Source organism: Ursus maritimus, unplaced genomic scaffold, assembly GCF_017311325.1.
Source record: "Ursus maritimus isolate PB19 unplaced genomic scaffold, ASM1731132v1 scaffold_30, whole genome shotgun sequence".
NCBI lineage: Eukaryota > Metazoa > Chordata > Mammalia > Carnivora > Ursidae > Ursus > Ursus maritimus.
In genome coordinates this window covers 24,190,095-24,210,515 of record NW_024425564.1, presented here as the reverse complement: position 1 = coordinate 24,210,515, position 20,421 = coordinate 24,190,095, and the positions used below count along the sequence as shown (strand labels likewise).

Genomic DNA, 20,421 nt, shown 5'->3' with positions numbered 1-20,421 from the left:
AGATATACACATGCAACATTCTCACATTTATGTATTTAAGATTTTACTTATTCATTTGCGAGAGAGAGAGAGCACGAGCGAGCACAGGCACAAGCAGGGGGGAGGGGTAGAGGGAGAAGCAGACTCCCTGCAGAGTGCAGAGCCTGATGTGGACCTTGATCCCAGGACCCTGAGATCATGACCTGAGCTGAAGGCAGACGCTTCACCGACTGAGCCGCCCAGGTGCCCCTTACATTTATGTTTACAACATATAGTAATATCCTTTCTCAGAATTTCAGGAAAGATGTGTAGCGCACTCCCCCAAGAATGTATGACTATGGTCCACAGAAGAAAAATGATAGCTTCCAGGTCAGAGTTCAAAACCAGGCACCCAGGCTGAGATGTGGTCCTTGGGCTGAATTTAATTCATAAATATATTGTTTGCTCTGTACCATGTTCTAAAAATTTTGAACTTTGGTTTAAAAAACAAATCCAGATTTTTTTCAGACGAACTGAAAAACTAGTCCTTCGTTTCTGCAAAACAAGAGGGGCTGAAACTGACTAGCACTAACACCTTTAGATAAGGGGTGGACTTCCCATGCTGCCCCCATTCCCAACACTCTCTGTTCACAATCTTAGAAATGCCTGACTTCTTATGTTCCCTACCTGGCTGGCCCCGGCATGCACCTGAGGCTGCGGCCCCTCTCCTAGCCAGTCTAGGGGCACCTCTGCACCTCCCCAAACGTTATGGGTCGAATCACGTCTCCGCAAAATTTGTATGTTGAAGTCCTAACCCCACGACCTCAGAATATGACCTTAGAGACAGGGTCTTTATAGAGAAAACCAAGTTAAAACAAGACTGTTGTGGGTGGGCCCTCACCGATATGACCAGCCTCCTTATGGAAAGGGGGAAATTTTGACACAGAGACGCGCTCACAGGGAGACGCTCAGATGAAGCTGCAGGTCAGGGTGACGTGCCCGCGAGCGGGGAGTGCCAGCAAACGCCCAGAAGCCGGGGTGAGGCATGGCGCGGATTCCCGTTCACAGCCCTAGAAGGAACCAGCCCTGCAGATACCTTGGTCTTGATGTCTAGCTGCCAGAACAGGAGGCAATCAGGTTCTCTCTGGTATGCTCTCATGGCTGCCCTAGGAAACCAATACTCCAAGTAGCGTAAATTAAGTCTCTTCCTTTGATCGTGGGGTAGAATCATGGGCCATGGTGGCCATGGTCACTGGATATGTCTGGTCCAGAGAGCGGACATCACAAGGAAAAACATCCTTCCCCAAACTGAGCAAGGCTTCCAAGAGCTTCCTCATGGAGATGTTTCCAATTACAAGTTGGGGGGAGGGGTGCCTGCTCCAGCTCGGGTGGTGCCGAGAAAGTCTGGTCAACCATGGCTGCAAAGACGACGAGGGCCCTTCGCCCGAGCGGGCGGCTGATAGTGAAAGCGAGAGAGGTATGTTCGGGGAACGAGCGTGTCAGGGGAGCAGACGGCCTCAACCCTCACTGACGCCCGCGCGTGCTTTACATTACACACTCCCACATACACTGCGAGGCGCCTTCCCTTTGAGTTTCCCTCCTGTCTGATCTAAACATTCCAGAGGGGACTGGAGAGCACGGAGGAGAGGGTCTCGGTGGGAGAGGACCGAGCCGGCTGGGTCTGGAAAGCTGGCTGTTCCCCAAGGAAATGCCCAACTGCACTGGCCACGCACGGGCCACGTTCCAGAGTCTTACTTCCTTCCTTTTAAAACACGCAGCCCTGGTGACTTACAGGACGATTCACTTTCTAAAGGATATCTCAGAGACGACAGCACGCCATTGTTGGGGCATCAGGCTTCTCTTTAGTCCCTGAGAGTCCCATTCCCAGGGGCCCTGTGGTCTGAGAATTTCACTCTGTGGACCAGTCAGCACCCCGCCCTGCAAAGTGGAGAAGGGCCAGAAGGCGCGATCGGGCTGACCACCTCTAGGGTTCAGGTTGAAGGGCCCCGAGAAGAGACCCAGAGAGAAAGCACTGGGGTCTTGCACTCAGGTGGGGCTCCGGGGCCAGGGGTCGGGGGGGGGCTGCCCTAAGCTTGCACAATTCCATAGACCAGCAGTCACCAGAGATGAAAAGTCCTCCTCACCTACCTTGAGAAGGGCCCTTGGTCTGTGGACTCCATGCCTTTTGAGAAGTCCATCGAGAAAATCTAGGCAGGCACCAATGCCCCCCCCCCCCCCATATGCCATTTCTCTTAGCTACATACTAGTGCCACTGCATTCATACACCATGAGTATTATAATACACACATGAGCGATCAGCTTAAAAAGAATGATACAGAACAAATTTAAACAGACATTCTGCTACCTTTATCCCCCACTCCCACCCCTCCACGGATGGGCTTGCTCACCCCTTGGTTCTCTGCACCCAACCTGAGTCTGTATACATAAGGCACAGAACAACGTGCACCCAGTCGACCATGTTCACGTCTCAAGGGCAGCCCACACTTCTCAAATGGCAACTGACTCAACCGGTTATTTACTGTCAAAACATCCAGATGACTCCTCGACTGAGGTTTTGAAGAGTGTGCCCCGTGGCATCAATGAGAACGTATTTTTGGAAGAATGATGTCCGTGCATTCTTACAGAGAAACTCTGCCCTCATGCTTGACACTGTTTGGTGTTTCTCTTCCCCACCCCCAGGCTGGGATTATTCTTGGAACGCTGCATTGTTTGTATGGGTTTTTTTTTTTTTTTTAATGCTATTAAAACTGCCAGGCTCAAATTATGTTTTGTGTCTTACTCATCACTCCCAGAGCACTGCAGACTTGGCTACGTGCTTTTCCAAGCATGTAGATTTCCAGCACAATTTCATGACCTCCCGGAGCCAAAAAAGGCCACACCCCCGTAGCTGCAAACTCTAATGAACGTTCCTACATTCTACTAGTTACTTTTTCGGTAATATAACCCACAGATGGCACAAGGTTATCAGATGATCTTTTTGATCCCCTCGGGTTGGGAAGTGAAGGCCCAGGGCAGATGCTGGTCAGCAAACTGCAGAACCAGAGCTTGGACCCAAGGCTCCTGCCCTACGGCGAGTTCTGCCACCGTCACCTTCTGCTTCTCACATTGCCCCTTCGTTTGGCCCTGGCTTCAGGATAATGAGTGGCTGGAAGCACAGAGTTGGGTTCTCATCTCAAAGGGAATAATAATCCTGAAAACTCCTTGGGTGGGACTCAGTGGCTGCACTATCTCAGAGAAGACTGTGAGATACGGACTTGGCCCGTCCACCTGATTTGCTGGATTCTGCACTATCTGGGCAACCCACCGAAGGCCCCCACATCCTCTCTTTTAGGCCCACTTTCTACAGTCTGGCTGGAGATGCCCAGGCTCTGGCCACGAGGAAACAAACTCCCCAGCTGGAAGAAATGAACAAAGACGAGGTGAATTCGGAGCAAGGACGCAGGCCAGCTCAACGCCTTGAATGCACCCAACATGGCCCTCCTGACTCCCCTTCTTTCTCTCTCAGGGCACGACCAGGATGCAAGAGAGTTGGGAACGGTAACCTTCGTGGATTTTAGGAATTCCAAGCAGAGTTACGTGTTGTTAGAGGAGGAAGGGTTGGGAAGGGGTGACATACAAGGATGAGGCTTTAATTGTGGAGAACTTCCAGCGTGGGCATGGTCTGTGTGTCTCTTCCCACCTGCGGTCTTGTCCCGGCCACTGCCAGCCAGTCATGGTGGCGGTATGGGAATGTGGGTTCAGGTGTGAGAAGCTGGGCGCTGTCTCCCTTTCAGGAGTCTGTCCTGGGACATCAATGGCCTGTTTTACTTTGTCAGTCACCTCCAGGTGGAACAGCTCTACATGGGTAGGCAGAGAGGCCAGCCCAAGCCTGCTTTCTACAGGCCCCATCTTTCTCTCCCTCCCCACGGATGATGCCACTCCAGGCAGCCAGATGGGCGGGCGTCTCCCTCACCTCGCTTCCCACGGAGAAGTCTTCCATTTTGCCCTCACACACCTGGGGCTCTGCCTGTTCTGTAGCAAAGCTGGGAAAGTGGGAACGAAGGGCAGAAAACCATGACAAAGAGTGCCCACCCTCAGGGTGGGGGGAGCTGCTCTTTGAGAAGATGGGCTGGGGTCAAGGAACCGCTCCTTCTTTTCCCCCTCATCCCCTAAAAGACAGCTCTCTTTGTGTTGGGTATAAAACTGAGCAAGTGGGTTCAGGAAGCAGCCCAAAGCTACATCCATCCATCCCGTGCCCAGAAAGATCTGGTTCTATCCTGGGAGAGGAGTATCACTGTCTCTAAGACGGATGATAATAGGGGATGAGGCTCTGAGTGGTCGCTGAAGGAAGAGGATGGGACCGTGGGGAAGAGTTGCATGGACAGAGATTTTTGTTCCATGGAAGGAAGAATGTGTAACAATCCAACAACGGGGCAGGCTCCCCAGGGTGCTCTAGCAGCTGTCACCATAGTATGAAGAGAGATCTGGATCACTAAACTGTGGCCGTGTTACCACACTCAGTGAGCGTGTGAGAGTGTGCGCGCGTGTGGCAGGCGATTAGGTTATCTCCATCCTAGGGCTCTGAAGTCTGCATAACGCAAGACCAAATCATCCATCCGCGTTGAACAATTGACACAGCCCGGAACCATTAAACCAACATCCTCCAGGATGAAACCAAGTTAACCGTGAGACGCAAGGTGCCCTTACGTGAGGATCTAAGTCAGGTGGGAGGGAGGAACACCAGCACGCTGCTGGATGGTGTCTACACCTCCGGAAACTCTCTAGCCACCACGTTCCTCGCCTGTACTTGTGAAGATAATGAAAGCTACAGGACAGGGTTGTTGGGAGGGTCACAGAGTACTTACTATGGGCCAGGGACGGGTTTAAACGCTTTACTTATGTTTCTGAATCCTTTACAACTCCCATTTTACCAATGTTAGCCAGACACAACAAGTGACTTACTTGAGGCTGTCCCGCTAGGAAGAGGCAGAGGGCAGCTCAAAGCCGTGGCCCAGTGCCCGGTACAAAGGAAGGGCTCCGGGTGACAGCTGTTAGACCAGAGGGGGGTAGTAATACACTTGGTCAAGAGGGGGCGCTCTGGAGCCATTCGGGCAGCTCAATGCAGGTAACTACAGGTCTCAAAGCCCGCTGTCCTCCTCTATGAAATGGGCACACAAATGCCCATTTCACAGGGAGGCTCAAAGAGGAAATGATTTAATACACATAAAATGTTTGGAAGAATGCCTGCAAATAATAGGAGCTCCGCGAACGTTAGCTAATACCAGACACGTGACCTAGGTTCTAAACACAGACGTAGGGGTCTAATACGTGAACATAACACAGTGCCGCAAGTATGTCTGTAGCATCTGTACGTAAAGGCAACCACTCAGGAAGGCTCGCAGGTCAGTAAAGAGGCATGATTCACCACTGGCCTCATCGAGCTGCGCAGGAGAGCAGAAAATGTGCCGACTGACGGCACTGAGCTTCACCAAACCCAGTGCCAATGCACGCAGGTCGTCCGAGCTACTGGACGGTGGCGGTTTTTCTCCAGGCGGTTATTCTCCCTGGAAATCTGCCCTTCAGCTTCTCCCTGAACCTTTACTTAAGTAAAATTGCCAAGATGTGGCTGAGGGAAGGGGAAGGGACTGTAACAGCAACGCTGGAGAAGACCTGGAATGTGTTCCATGGACTGTCCCCGCAGGAAGCTGTTCGAGAGACACCCAGGCCCGATTTGGGGATGGAGACCGAATTCTACTGGAGTCCACAGAACGGACCGTCGGGCTGTCCTACCTGGTGAGCTTGGTGCCGATCTGCTGCCTCAACTCCAGTCTCTCTTCATCCGTCTGCCTGGGAAGGATGTTCTTTTCTTCGAGCTCCCGCTTGGAGGGCCGGTTGCTGAGTTTGATGGCTAAGGAGTCCTTCCTGCACACCTTCATGGCCAGGGAGGCTGCGGGAGGGAGAAACAAGTGCTTAATGCTGACCTCCAGCTGCCTGGGCTCCACACGGCCAGGGTGGGCCACGAGGTGAAAGGCAGGAAGACAGACATAAGGGGCTTAACACCTGGAGCGGCTACGGCCTTACTCAGAGCGTTCACTGGCAGAGTTCCTGAGACCAGCATGTTCTTTATACCTCGCACTATCTCGCTGTCTTGTGCATGTGAGGGGCACATGGGGAGCCTGTGATTGGATCTCTGCCCCCAGGAACCCCAGCAGGCAGACAACATCACAAAGGAGGGCCGGCCGGGCTGTGGAGCGCAACAGAACGCAAGGCAGAGAATGGCCAGAGGCCTTGGGTGGCTATGGGGAGCTTCAAAGAGGAGGGGGTTGGTGCCCACGGGACAGGGGGCACCCGAAACAGGCAGCGGCTGGTGGCCATCTGCAGGGGGAAGGCTCAGAGAGGACGGATGAGCCAGGGGATCACAGGAGACCAGAGACCAGCTGGAGTGGAGCCAGGGGTGCATGAAGGAAAGTACAGTCGGGCAGAGTGGGGTGCGTTTGGGGCTGGAGTGGAAGCGAGGTCTGAAACAGGCAACGTTCTGGGATTGAGCGGAGGGCAGGGCTTCCTTACGTCTGGAATAAAGCTACAGTTCTCAACCAGGGGTGAGTTTGCACCCCCCGCCCCCCACCAAGGACATATTTGGCAAAGTCTAGAGATACTATTGCTTGTCAGAACTGGGGTGCGGTGAGGGAGAGGGTGTTCCTGGCATCTCGTAGGCAGAGGCCAGGGGTGCTGTTGAGCACCCTGTAATGCACAGGACAGACCCCACAACGAACAGTCCTCTGCTCTGAATGTCAGTGGTGCTGAGGCTGAGAAACATTCAATCCTCCGGGTAGGAAACGGGGAGCAGAGGCTGGGCGCTGCTCCCACTCATGGGCCCCTGGGGCTCTGGTGGCCCCCTGCGGTCCTCTCTCCTGGACAGGATTTTGATCGTCTCATTGCTCGCTCACCAGGCCTCTTCCCAGCTCTCCAGTTTAGCTAGCTGGCTGAAGCCTGGTGCGTATAAAGCAAGAGGGAGACACTGGGAAGCAGCACGTGGGAGGGGGGCATTCTTTTGGATTTTATTTAGTAGTGCTGGTCTTTCTTCCTCCACTGGTTCTAGAACAAGGGCCTGGAAGGAGACCTAGCCAGTGTCAAACCCCAGGGCTGCCTCTTAGATGTGAGGCTCTGGGCCAGTCCCTTCCCTCTCCACATTCCTCCCTATCTGTGGAACGGGGCATCAGCATCCATGTGACCTGCTGTTGTAAGATGCACGGAACAGAATAAAATCTTAGTAGTTGTCAGGCATGCAAGTATATGTTCAGTAAAGAGTTGCTATTATGTAAATTCATTAAAAAGTTGACCAAATAGGGCACTTGGGTGGCTCAGTCAGTTAAGCGTCTGACTCTTGGTTTTGGCTCAGGTCATGATCTCAGGGTCGTGGGATCAAGTCCCATGTCAGGCTCTGACCTCCGCATGGAGTCCACTTAAGATGCTCTCTTTCCCTCTTCCTCTGCCCCTCCCTGGCTTGCACCCACTGTCCGAATAAAATCTTGGAAAAAAGAAGGTTGACCAAATAATCAGTCTATACTCGCTGAACTAAAATTCATTATTTGTGGCCAGAACATCCGATTTCAAACTTTGCTTTTTCATTGTTTTTCTTGTGCCTTTCACACGTAAAGGCCTAAGGAAGAAATTTAAATTCAAGCCTTCCAGAGCTGTGGAGGTGTGCTTAAAAATGAATTTGTTGCATATACAATGGCTAGCATTTCTGAGTATTCTGTAGACTGGAACTGAGTTTTAGGGTCCCTCCCTCCCTTTTTTTTCGAGTAAGGGGGAAAGGAAAGGAACCAAAGACAGAAAAAGCCATCTAAGAGATGAGAAGTGGCAGCATGGGGTTGCAGTTTTGGGAGGGATGAGGGCGTCTGGAGGACATTTACCCTTTCGTCTTCTTGACTGAGCTGCCCTGGAACCCCGGGCCAGGGGACACCTGCGCCCGGACTGGAAGCCAGAGTGGGGGCCGCTGCGGCAGTTCTCCTCCCCGAGCCCCGCCCTCCCGCCCTCGGCGACACCCCGAGGCGCACGCACTGGTGTACAGCGAGCTGTCGTCGTCCTCGTCCTCCTCCTCCTCCTCTTCTCTCGTGTACAGGCAAGAAGCGTCTTCGTAGCCCGATTCATGAGGCACATTTTCTTTATTGTCATCACATTCAATCACAACAGTTGGCACTTGTCTTATTTCCGGAAGGCCCAGAGGTCCCGCTTTGGTGACACTGTCACCCGAGTGCAAACCAGAGCTGTGGTAAGAAGTGGAACAGGGGACCCGCTGCTCAGAGCTGTTGGGAGAGGAGGAGGAGGAGAGGACGTTAATTCCAGCCAACATGTCACATAAATGCATCAGAATCTTTTAAAAACTCAACTGTCCCATCCTAGGAGACAAAGGGTCTACCGCGCAATTCAAGTCTCCTTCCTTATCTTGGAGAAGACATTTTAGGGCAGCAGAGTTTCCTGAGGGATGGATGGGGTAAGGCTTACACATCAGTGTGGACATACTCAATGCCACTTAACTGTACACTTGAAAATGGTTATCATGGTAAAAAAATTTTTTTTGGTCTGGTGCATGTGTCACAATTAAAAAAAACACACAGACTTTTTAAAAAAAAATCTATATTCCAGAAATGTTTATGGTTAAGATCAACATCTCCAAGCGTCAAAGGAAGGTTCATTTGCAATCCGCATGTTTCACAGGAGTGAGAGCATTAATTGAGGGTAAAGCTAGGGATCCAGGAAAGAAAGAGATAATGCATGAGGTTCTAGCTTTCAGAGCTATACATTACAGTGGAGGGGCTGAGCGTGGGAGAGACTGTTTGAAATGTCATGGATGGAGAGGCAGAGGAAGAGCGGAGATGGGACCATAAGGCTGGAGACACATGCATGACCATCGTGGTGCACGGGGTCATGGATAACTTGGCAGGACTTCTCTCCCAAGGACCGTGTCAGACTCTCAGCAGCCACAGGTCATGTCAGTCTGTTTTTTTTTTTTTTGTAGGTTAATTTTCCAGAAGGCAAGGATGATGACATTCTTGGTTTTACCTCCTAAGGTGAACCAACGCAGATAAAAAAAGACATTTTAATTAAAAATGGTTCGCTTCAGTCTAAAAGCCATATAAATTCACTGTAGGGAAATTAGGAAATGAATCTCAAAAATAAAGAAAACAGTTATTTAAAAAAAAGAAAAAGAAACAGAGTCTCTCCTAGGCCCCTTTAGCAATTTAGAATTTTTTTTTTAATATTTTATTTGCCAGAGAGAGAGCACAAGCGGGGGGAGCAGCAGGCAGAGGGAGAAGCAGGCTCCCTGCTGAGCAAGGAGCCTGATACTGGACTCCATCCCAAGACCCCGGGATCATGACCTGAGCCAAAGGTAGACGCTTAGCCACTGGGCCACCCAGGAGTCCCTAGAATTCTTTTTATGACAGGCTCTGAATGAAGTCTAGCAAGAAAAATGGAGCCAGGAACCGTGAAGTTTTATAATTCTTCTTCAGGTTAACTGGAAGTGGTGTTTATACTTTCATTTATGGAATTTCTAAGCACAGGTGACTCGATGCATTTTACCATCCCAAAGTGTCTGGCACTCACAAGGAAGGGGAGGGTGAGGTTATGCTATACTATATATCAATACATTTTACATTAGCATATCTAATCCAAAAGAAAAATTTTCCTCGTGACATATAGAATGCATGATACTCTCCTTTGAAACATTCATTATAGTTTAAATTATTGCCATGCCTAATTTAAATTAATTAACTTTCTTCCTTCTATTGTTTCCAAAGAGCTGTTTTTCCTCTGTGTGTTTTGCATGTAACTCTGCAGGGACACAAAGGGAAATCGAGTTAACACGTTACGAGCTATGAGGTTCAAGGCAATGAACTCAATTTAAAAACCCTGCGACGGCGGAATAAGATTAAAACACATAGTTACCAACACAGAGCATCTGATTAGCCATTAGCAGTGCGAGGAGTCCATTTCCCACCTGACGTAGTACAGGGGCAGCGAGAGCAGGCAGGTGGAGGAGTGAGGGGTGGCAGACAGCCTAGCTGGCTAATAGGGACCTACTGCCCCGCCCGCCATGCGGCCCTTTCTTCCCCAAGGCACGCCCTGCCTTCCAGCTGCGCTCAGATTTCCACACTGACAATGAAGAAAGTAGACATGGAAGAGGCAAAAACCTAACTGCACAGCTGGCCCATGTGTCCCCCACCCCTGCCTTCTCCTCTCCCTCATCAATAGTTTAACTAACAAAGGCTCTGGCAAAGCCGCAGAGCCGAGGAGAGGACAGGTAGGAGTGAAGGGTGAAAAGCAGCCAACGGATATTCCTGTGTGGTGGGGAAGAACCTTTGGAGGCCAAAAAAACTTTAGAAACGGGAAAGCACAAGAATTCCTTAAGCTAGAAGGTTCCACGTTGTCTCAAGAGGACAGAGAAAGGAGAAATATTATGCAAAGAAAGGTAGGAAACGCAGCCTCACAGCTAGGCTGTGAGACACAGGAGGCTGTGGTCTCTCCTCCTTCAGAGATACGGCGGAAGGGTGAGGGCCTCAGAAGGACGGGATCGTAAGTTGGGCCCGCCAGCCGCCGTAACAGGTGCGAGCCAACAGGCCACCGGCCTTAGGAAACAGCAACCGGTCATGGTGATCGGCGAATGCCTGTTGGGGGCACCACAGACACATCTGAAGATCTTGCCTGGCCCAACCAGGTCATCTTCCTCAAGTATGAATCTAGCAGCTGAGAGAATGTCTCATTTACCACAAGGATAAAGGTGTTTCCCAGGAAGCGAGGTGAATCCACCAAAAGAGTCTGAGCCATAAGTATCTGCGGAATGCCAACTACAGATCAGGAGAGGTGCTGGGGGGAAGACAAACACCCAGGTAATCCCATACACCGGGTAACTGCGGAGCCAAAGGACAGCAAGAGAAGACAAAGGCGACAAGAGTCAGGAGGCTGGAAAGGTTATTACGGGACCTTAGACTGAGGAGTCCAGATACAGATCGGAGCCCAAGTTTGGCCACTTACTATCAAATCTTTACATTGGGCTAATGATGTAACCTCTCTGAGCCCCCGTCTCTTTGGGCAAAATTGGGTAAACCTACCTTTATAGCAAGGCCAGTGTGCATGAGGTGGCCCGTGGGCGTGCCCGTGAGTGAGGCCCTCTCCTGTTACTGACAGGAGCAGCCTTCCAGGGGACTCTAGACACTCGGGGCTTCAGACCATTCACACCGTTGTGCGAGCAACTTGCTAAAACCCAGATCTCACCGCTTCACCCATTGGAACTCTGAACACCTGCCCAGTCTACAAAACCAGTGCTTCGTGAGTGACACAAATGGGAAATCCCGTTAACATCTTATGAGCTATACTAGCCAAGGCCAAGAGCTACATCGACATACACGGAGCGCCTGATTACATTTGGCCTCCACGCCTGGTGGCTGCAGGCAGAAGGGGACATCTAGCCGAGTATCAGTCTTATTAAGGCTGGTTTTCTCTGATGGAGTTGTCACTTAGCAGATTCGCGCTCAAAGGTCTCACTGTGAAAGGGAAGGGAAAGCCATCAGCCTAGAAGGCATGGTTCCAGCACAGCAGCACGCACGATCCCCTGCACAAGTTGACCCATATTATGAAACCCACCCTCGTTCCCTCTTCCTAGCCCTGTCCCCGTACAACGTAACCCTCGGTCACATGCAACAAGGTGTCACGTGCTCTTGGCCTGGAACATGCCCCTCCCACCTTCCCTGTGCTGATTTCTGTTTATCTTTTACTGCTCTGTCCCAGGCGATGCTTTGCCTGTGTTCTCCAGACACTCCACCATTGTGAAAATTGGGAACATCTGTTTGCCTGCTACCTCCCGTCCCCAGCCAAGCTGGAGTCTCCCGGAGGGGCAGGGACTGTGTCTTACTCATGTTTGTAGCAGGTGTCTAACACTGTTCCTGACACAAGGCAGACAATCATCTTTCATGGTTTTTGCTGAGTGAATATGGGCTCGAATCACTGGGATTTAGGTGCTTTTCTAAGGGGATGGCAAATCATCTTCAAAGAGTCTTAAGAATTTTTTTAATTTTCAGGGAGGCACTCGTGGTGTGTTTACTGCAGGGCTGTGGGTGCCCCTGACTTGGCACTTTCATCAATGGCTTAATGACAAAAAGGGCATCCTCATCAAATATGTAGAAGAACTGAGATAGAGAAGGCATGGAGGGAGTGAAAAAAGGGAACATTGACTGTGTTGTCCACTGTTCTAGAAACTTCCATATTCGGTATCTCATTTCATCCTTGTAACAGCTCTGTAGGAGAGGTGTCATTATAGTCATTTTATCAAGCAGGAAATTGAGGCTCTGGGAGGGTAATTTGGCCCGTGAGGACACAGGTAGTAAAGGAGGGAGCTGGAATTTGAACTTCTCCTGTCTCAATATGCGCTATACCTAAAAATTGAATTGTAGTACTGGTAAGACTGTGTACTTGGATTAATCTCAAACCCCACTAACTGTATGCATGCAAGGTGGAGGAAATGTGTAAAGGAGAGCATTATTACTTCATAGAAGTACTTTAAATCTTACTAACCAGGGTAGGTATTAGTGCTCTATCTTGCCACAGTCAGGCTGCCCTTGGGCACTGAGTTGAAAGGATTCATCTCAGACGCTGCATTGTAATGGTCAGGACGGTGAAGAGACTCATCTGTTGACTCATCCGACGACTTAGTCACGTTGACTGGCGTGGCCTCTTTTGCCCCCAAATGTTAAAGTTGAGTAGTTGCTATAGAGCCTCAAATCTTTACCAATTCAACTATCAGAAAATGTTTTCTGAAATTTGTATGGAACCATGAAAGACCCCGAAAAGCCAAAGCAATCCTGGGAAAGCAGACCAACGCTGGAGGTACTACGATCTCAGATTCCCAGATCTACTACAAGGCTGTAGGGTACTGGCACAAAAACGGACACACAGAGCCAGAGAACAGGGGAGGGAGCCCGGAAATAAACCCACGCTTATATGGTCAATTAATCTACAACAAAGGAGGCAAGAATATATAATGGGGAAAAGACCCTCTCTTTAATAAACGCTGCTGGGAAAACTGGACAGCTACATGCAAAAGAATGGAACTGGACCACTTTCTTACACCATACACAAACATAAACTCAACATGGATTAAGGACCTAACCGGGAGACCTGAAACCATAAAAATCCCAGAAGAGAGCACAGGCAGGACTCTCTTTGGCCTTAGCAATGTTTTTCTAGCTATGCCTCTTAAGGCAGCAGGAACAAGAACAAAATTAAACTATTGGGACTACATCAGAATAAAAAGCTTTTTGCACAGCAAGGGAAACCATCAGCAAAACAAAAAGGCAACCGACCGAATAGAAGATATTTGCAAATGATATATCCTATAAGGTGTTAATAACCAAAATATATAAAGAACTTACACAACTCAATGCCAAAAAACCAAATAATCCAATTAAAATATGGGCAGAGGACCCGAACATTTTTCCAAAGACGACATCCAGATGGCCAACTCACATGAAAAGATGCTCGAGGTCACTCATCATCAGAGACATGCACGTCGAAACCACAATGACGTCGCCCTACACCTGTTGGACTGGCTAGTATCAAAAAGACAAGAAATGGCCAAAAACAAAAAAAAAAAACCAAAAACAAAAACAAAAAAACCAAGTGTTGCAAGGATGTGGAGAAAAAGGAACCTTGCGCACTGTTGGTGGGAATGCAAACTGGTGCAGCCGCTGTGGAAAACTATGGGTGTGCCTCAAAAAATCAAAAAATAGAATTACCTGCGATCCAGTTAATTCCACTCCTGGGTATTTACCCGAGGAAAATGAAAACACTAATTCGAAAAGATATATGCACCTCTGTTTACTGCAGCATTATTTACAGGAGCCAAGATAGGGAAGTAACCCAGGTGCCCATTGACAGATGAACGGATAAAGAGGATGTGGTGTTTATATGTGCAATGCAATACTGTGCGGCCATAAAAAAGGAGATTTTTTTGCCATTTGCAACAACATGGATGGACCTAGAAGGCATTATGCTAAGTGAAATCAGTCAGATGGAGAAAGACAAGTACCACATGACTACACTTATATGGGAAATCTAAAAACCAAAATGAAGAAGCAAACAGAAACAGAAACAGACCCACAAATACAGAGAACACACTGATGGCTGCCAGAGGGCGTGGGGGCTGGGCAAATGGACAAAGGGGAAGCGGGAGATACAGGCTTCCAGTTAGGGAATGAAGAAGTCACGGGATGAAAGGTACAGCCTGGGGAATACAGTCAATGGAAAAACAACAAAGTTTTCTGACCTCTGGCTTAAACGAATGTTCCCTAGCCTCGATCATGCCCACACTCACTTTTTGTGTGTGTATGTGCCATAGTTGAAGTCCGATTATACTATTTTCTCTTTGTATCTTTAAGTCAATGTTTAAAAGAACAAACACCATTGGAACCTCAATTTAAGCAATACCTTTGTGATCAAAGGTTTTGTGTGCTAATTATTGTGTTTATAGTTTATGTTAAAATAAATATGACCATTAAAACTTCTATAGAAAGTTGTCCTACACTCAACTAATGTACGTATCAGCAAATGCATATGTCGCATTTTGGCTCAATAACGGCCTACAGCAGATTTTGTCAGCCTCGGCATGACTAACACTCGGGCTGGATGGTTCTTCGTGGTGAGGGTCTGTCCTGTGCATTGTAAGGTGTTCAGCAAGCATCCCTGGGCTCTACCCACGAGGTGCCATGGTATCTCCTCCAGTTTTGGCAGCCGAAAATATCACCAGACATTGCCAAATGTCCTGTGGGGGCAAAACTGCCCCTTTGGGGGCCACTGGCCTGGAACAGCCACAAAAGCTTTGGTACTCGCTGCTTCCCCAGCGTTGTACCATGTGAGTCTCTTCCAAAGCAAGCTCGACGTTGACCGTCAGGAATCTGCAGCATTCTCTGGATGACCAGGAACCGTCCAGATCCTTTCTTCTAAGTTCCTGACTTGTTGTGTCCCAGGGCTGATCCTCAGGGGTGGAACCATCCTACTGACGTTGTTAGACTTCCACCGAATAAATTCTCTGCACCCCTGCTCTGGTCCCTCAGCAGTTACCCCACACTCTTGAGCGAGCCGGCTTTTCTCATCACGTTGCCCAGGTCAGTGATTTACAAAATGACACTCTGGTGGCATGAGTCACCACACCTTGCAGAGTACCTGTCAAACTCCCCTAGGAAAAGCTGACTCATGTAATAAGATCCATTCTAGACCATTCACATCAAAACTCGTCGGATGAAGTGCTGAGTTTGCTTGGAATTCAAATGGCTCTCCTTGCCTATGGTTTGTGTTCACTGTTGCTCTCCCCAGCACTGACTGGATACGAACACTGTAGGTCAGCTTAAAGCCTCTCATCCCTGCCTCCTGGATGGAGCCTTCCTTTACTCTTACTGCACTACTGCACGCAAACAGGATAAAAGTTAACATTTTAAACGCTCACCCTGTGCCATGCATTGGCTCATGTGAGCCTGACAACAACCCTTTTGGACGGGTACTACCGTTACCCCGTTTCAGAGCGGAAAAGCAAGGCGCACGGCCAACGTCACAGGTGGAGTGGTGCAGACATCACTGAGCTCAGGCAGGAGGAACTGCAGAACTTTATCCCTTATTGATGTCACAATACCACCAGCTACGCAGAGCAGAATCCCTGCTATGGCTTTGAACTCTGTCTTCTTCCAGGACCTTCCCCTGCCCACCCTCTCTAGGGCGGTCAAACAGATTTGATCATGTAATTCTCCCAGTTAAGACCTCTGAAGGGTCTGTCACCTTGACGAACTCCGGCCCCTCTGTGTGGACGAGGGGGCGCTTCACAAGATGGTCCCATGCTTCCTTTCAACCTGAGCTGTTCCCACTCTTCACTGTACCCAGCGTTCTGGCCACATGAGGCCACTCGCTGCTTCCCAAGCACACTGGGAATTTTCTCGCCTCCTCCCTCTGCTCCTACCATCCCTCAGGCTCAGGACTATCCCCTCAGAGTTTGGCCTGGGGCATCCCCCACCCTCCAGGGATAGCTCAAATGCCAGTTCTTCTGAGCAACCTTTTCTGATTTTTCCAACGGACACCAGGCCTTTCTCTGGGCTCCCAGGCTCTGCTCCCAATTCCGTTATGGCATCTGTCATATTATGTTACAATTACGTGTCTCAGCACCTCCCCCTGCCCCACTGACTGCGCATGTTGCAGACAGAGGCTGGTGATCCATGATCTTCAACTCTCAGCCCCATTTTTGTGCATGTTTTTGGAACGGATGGAAAAGTCAGTCAAATATTTGAACTGAAGTCCCCTGAAATCAGACTAGGCCATGTTGTGTGTTCCCATCATTTAATTCACTAAAATAACCATCCCTGTGACCTTTAGAGTCTTGTTATTGTCGGGAAAATATCCTTGTGAAAGGAGAATTAAGGTTTTAGAAATTGTGACTGAGAGTTTTTCCCTAAGAAAATAATCCAAAGAGATAAGGCACAGAGATCTCTGCAAGGAGGGGTGTCATGGTACCCACAGTGCCTTCCATCTCAGGACTACAGGAGCACAGAACGGGTGAAAGAAAGAGCTTGAAGTCATTACATTTTCTAATTCTACACTCACAGCCTGTCAGGCTACTTCCATTAAGACTGTCCAGAGTTGGGCCATCTTGTAAGGTAAGGTAGTTGGGTGAGATGAAATCTATCTAGAAGGTTTCTTCTTATAGGACATTTTTTTTTTTCTTATAGGACATTCTATAATGAATTTAAATAAACACCAAAGGCCCTAAATTATTCTCCAGGGATGGAGGAAAGAGGAGATTCTGTTGCATCTACCTAGCTCCAAATGATGTAATTTTCCCAGCAAATGTCACAGGGATGAGCATTTCACGATATTCACGAGACGCTGGACAGCTGTGCCATTCTGGAGTATTTCCATTCTACTAATTAAATATATCAGGGGCTCCATGGCTCAGGATGAAAGAACAGGGCATCTTTCAAAGCAGCTATAATAGCTAACACATATGGTCCTTGAAGGGTCCTATAAAAGTGCTTTGTAAATGTTCATCTTCTCATTGACTCTTCACAAAAACTTAAAGGGTACTGCTATTATCTTGATTTTATGGATGAGGGCATTGTGTTTCCGGGAAAATGAGGGAAGTGATCACGTGGTTGTGATCATAGCAGGGATGTAGCTTTGGGTCTTCTCACTCCGAGACTGTGTTCTTTACACGAACCAGGCTGTCTTCTCCCAGAGAAACTTCGATGTCCAGGATTTTCTTGTACACGTTCATGAAATGCAATTTGTACCACAAATTCAAGAAAAAATATGGAAGATAATAATTTTCCATGTAACAAAAGGCAAGGATAACAGATGCTCACAGAACCCAACTGCTCTTTTGCTATGAATTTTGCTCTGAAGAGTCCCAAGGTCAGAGGCTCTTATGGAACAGAAAGGCAGGTGTGAATTCTAGACTCCGACAGCATAGCATAGTTTTAGTGTGAGTATCACAGGGCTGGAGGTGAGTAGGTGTGCAGATGGAATGGGATACAAGAGAGAAGAGACAATAATTAGTAGGCTGAATAATCCAACCGTGGATCATGGAGTGTTGTCACTAAGAAGGGGGACTGCATGGATTTCTTGTGGTCACATTAATAACCTATTTCACCAAGGATAGAAAGGCCTCACCATCAACTCTTCCCGTTTCCTTGCCTTATTTTTCTTCGGTGCCCCCTCCCCACTTCACAGCACATTACATATTCATGGGTCTCCTCCCCTGAAAGGTAAGCCCACGAGGATGTGGACTCTTTTATCCTCGTTGACCAAAAATGATACTTTCCTTCATGAAAAAAACGAACAGGAAGAATAAAGAAAAATTTACCTAAAACAGGATGCCTACTATTTACAACAGACACAGTACTAACAAAAATTCTGAAAGCTTGAGAGTAGAAGGGCAGTCCTAAATCTGCGAAAGCATACATTCTAAACTCTCTTCTCCTTCATTATGTCCCCATGATATAACACGGAAGTGAAAAGCTTCATTTGCTCCCTCGGTCCCGTCTCCATCAAGAAAAACATTTAGCAAGTCTTCTCTTTGGAAAATTCAACTCTCCTTTTTGACTCTGCTAAGCCAAGTAGGAGACACATAGACTGGGAACACAAAGGCACCCCTCAGATTTCTATCACCCCTCCCCTCCGCCATTTTCCTACCATTCACCTCCCCTCTGCCATTTTCCTACCACTGAAATAGTTGCATGTTCTAAGGAATCCCTTGACTTTGAAAATTAAGAGATTATCTTATACCTATCCTGTTTAGTACTGGGGAGGGAGAGGCAGTTTACTTTGAATAATTCATAGAGAAATGAATGCCAAAACATCTACAACAATTCAGAGTCATGACAACGGTTGGTCTCTTTTCAAGAGAGCTTTCTGTCATCGCTCTATCTCTGTCACATGGTAACAGGCAGATGCATGGCAGGGCCCTGGGCCTCATCCACAGGTGGGGGGTTACAGGTTACCAAACCCCCCTAATATTCTTTTAGGAAATCGGGGGCAGGTTTTGAAATTAAAAATCACTGTCTATTCAAAATCCTCATCTTCCTTGAAAATACTGGAGAATCATCCTTTCTAAAGAAAAAAACATAAGAGGTACTGCTTTCTGGCATCGGATTTCAGAGGCAGTGCTTGGTAAAATTTTTAAAAAGACATTAATTTCCTCAAAGGACAGAAGAAATTTCTTATCTATGAACATAACACTGAAAAGGAAACGCAACTTCCAAAGGAGCGGCTTCTGTAATGTGTGCGAGTTCTAAAGACAGTTTTCTGAGGGGAGAGAGGACAATTTCCTTCCTGGAGACCAAAAATGTGTGAGAAATTATACTACGAATTACAGCGCCTGAGGCAGAAGAATGACAGAAATAACCACTGAAAGCCAAGAAAACAGTGAATCAGCTTCATTTCAGGCGAGCAGGCGCGATTGTGCGTTTTATCGTGGCCTTCGAAGATAAGAAACTCGACAGGAGAGCTTTTGTTTCTCTGTTGGGAAACTATGCCGCTCTATATATAGACCAGGGCACTGAGCCTTCCTGAGTCGAGGATGTGTTTTGAGCTGCTTTTTTCCCCAGGAGTGGTGATGAATGTAAATTAATTCATTCATGATCCCTTCCTCTGCCCTTTCCAAGGACCAGGGACCCCACATTTCTGAAATCCTGTCTGGGGTTGGGATGGGAGAAATAAAACCGTAAGACGCACAGAGTCTGACCAGCTCTGCCCAGCCTTCCCCAGTTCGGATGGTGGAGCCAGACTGGTGGCTTTCTCACGGAACTTTATCCGTACACATCAGCGGGGGTCCTAGGTCATGCTTGGCTGGATGTCTGAGACGCAGAAGGGCCACTCACTAGCTGTACGTCTTGGCTGAGTTGCTCATCGGTTAAACGGAGACACCTGTCTGCCCACCTCATCGGCTTTCTCGGAGATAATGCTGGTGCAGTGTGTTCGTTAACGCCAGGGCTGATGGTTGCTGTTTTAACTAGGGGTGCACTTAAGCAATGACCATTCATCAGAAACCAGTCATTCCGGATATTATCCGTGAATTTATTACAAACACTTCCTTTAGCCTTTTGGTTAGTTTTGGCCTGAAAAATCTTTCTGGACAATGGTTTCTGAGAAGATCAAAGAATCAACAGGCACACGCGGGGCAAGAGCAGGTTTTCTACCGATGCAACACAGGAATTCAAGAGCAGAGTCTCCCTCTTTTGAAAATACACTTCTTTTTTTTTTATCCTCCTAAGACTTCCCCTAAGCAGTTTGCTCACCACCCGGCAGGGGAGAATATGTCCTGCTCACAGTGACATCACCTTGCACTGAAATCACACCATGCCCCTGGGAATCAGTTACATCATAAAACAGTATCCACGTGCAGCCACTTCAGATAAATACATGTTTCAGTCAAAGAAATGACCTGAAGTAAGAAATTGGCAGTTCTGGCCTCAAGAAGTCAGGGACAAATGGTCATTGATACCAAAAAGAGAATCCTTCCCTGGAAATGCATTTCATTTAAATATGTATGTGGTTTCATAGAAGATGAACAAAACCCTGAACTTCTTCGAACAGATGCCACCTCACAAGCAAATGACATTTGGGTCTTCGGTTTCACTCCTGCCAGGCCACCAATGCGTGTCTGCTTATCATCACGGAACACTCTGATTTGCAGATGGAAGCACTCTTACCACAAGCCAGTGCAGTAATGAGACTGTTATGGTTACAAGAAACCTTGGAAATCATCTAGTTCACGAGCAAGAATTATTCTCGAGAATTTCTTGTGACCCTGGAGGCCACATGAATAAAAGGAGTTGCCACCATGGAATGTATTTATACTAGGATTATGAATTGTGCTCTTCGGAAGGTCTAAAAGTAATTATGGAACAATAGGATTTGAGAGATTTA

The 20,421-nt window shown here is 48.2% G+C and overlaps 1 protein-coding gene across 3 annotated transcripts in view; it reads right to left on the bottom strand.

Annotated features, from left to right (window-relative positions):
• The window catches only part of PHACTR1 (phosphatase and actin regulator 1), a 289,593-nt gene that overhangs the window by 38,166 nt on the left and 231,006 nt on the right, over window positions 1–20,421 (bottom strand). For all 3 annotated transcript variants that reach the window (XM_040645055.1, XM_040645056.1, XM_040645057.1), the window contains 2 exons: window positions 8,023–8,267; window positions 5,749–5,905 (listed from right to left, as the gene is read on the bottom strand). In XM_040645055.1, the coding sequence (XP_040500989.1) occupies window positions 5,749–5,905; window positions 8,023–8,267 (402 nt within the window). The remainder of the gene's footprint in view (window positions 1–5,748; window positions 5,906–8,022; window positions 8,268–20,421) is intronic.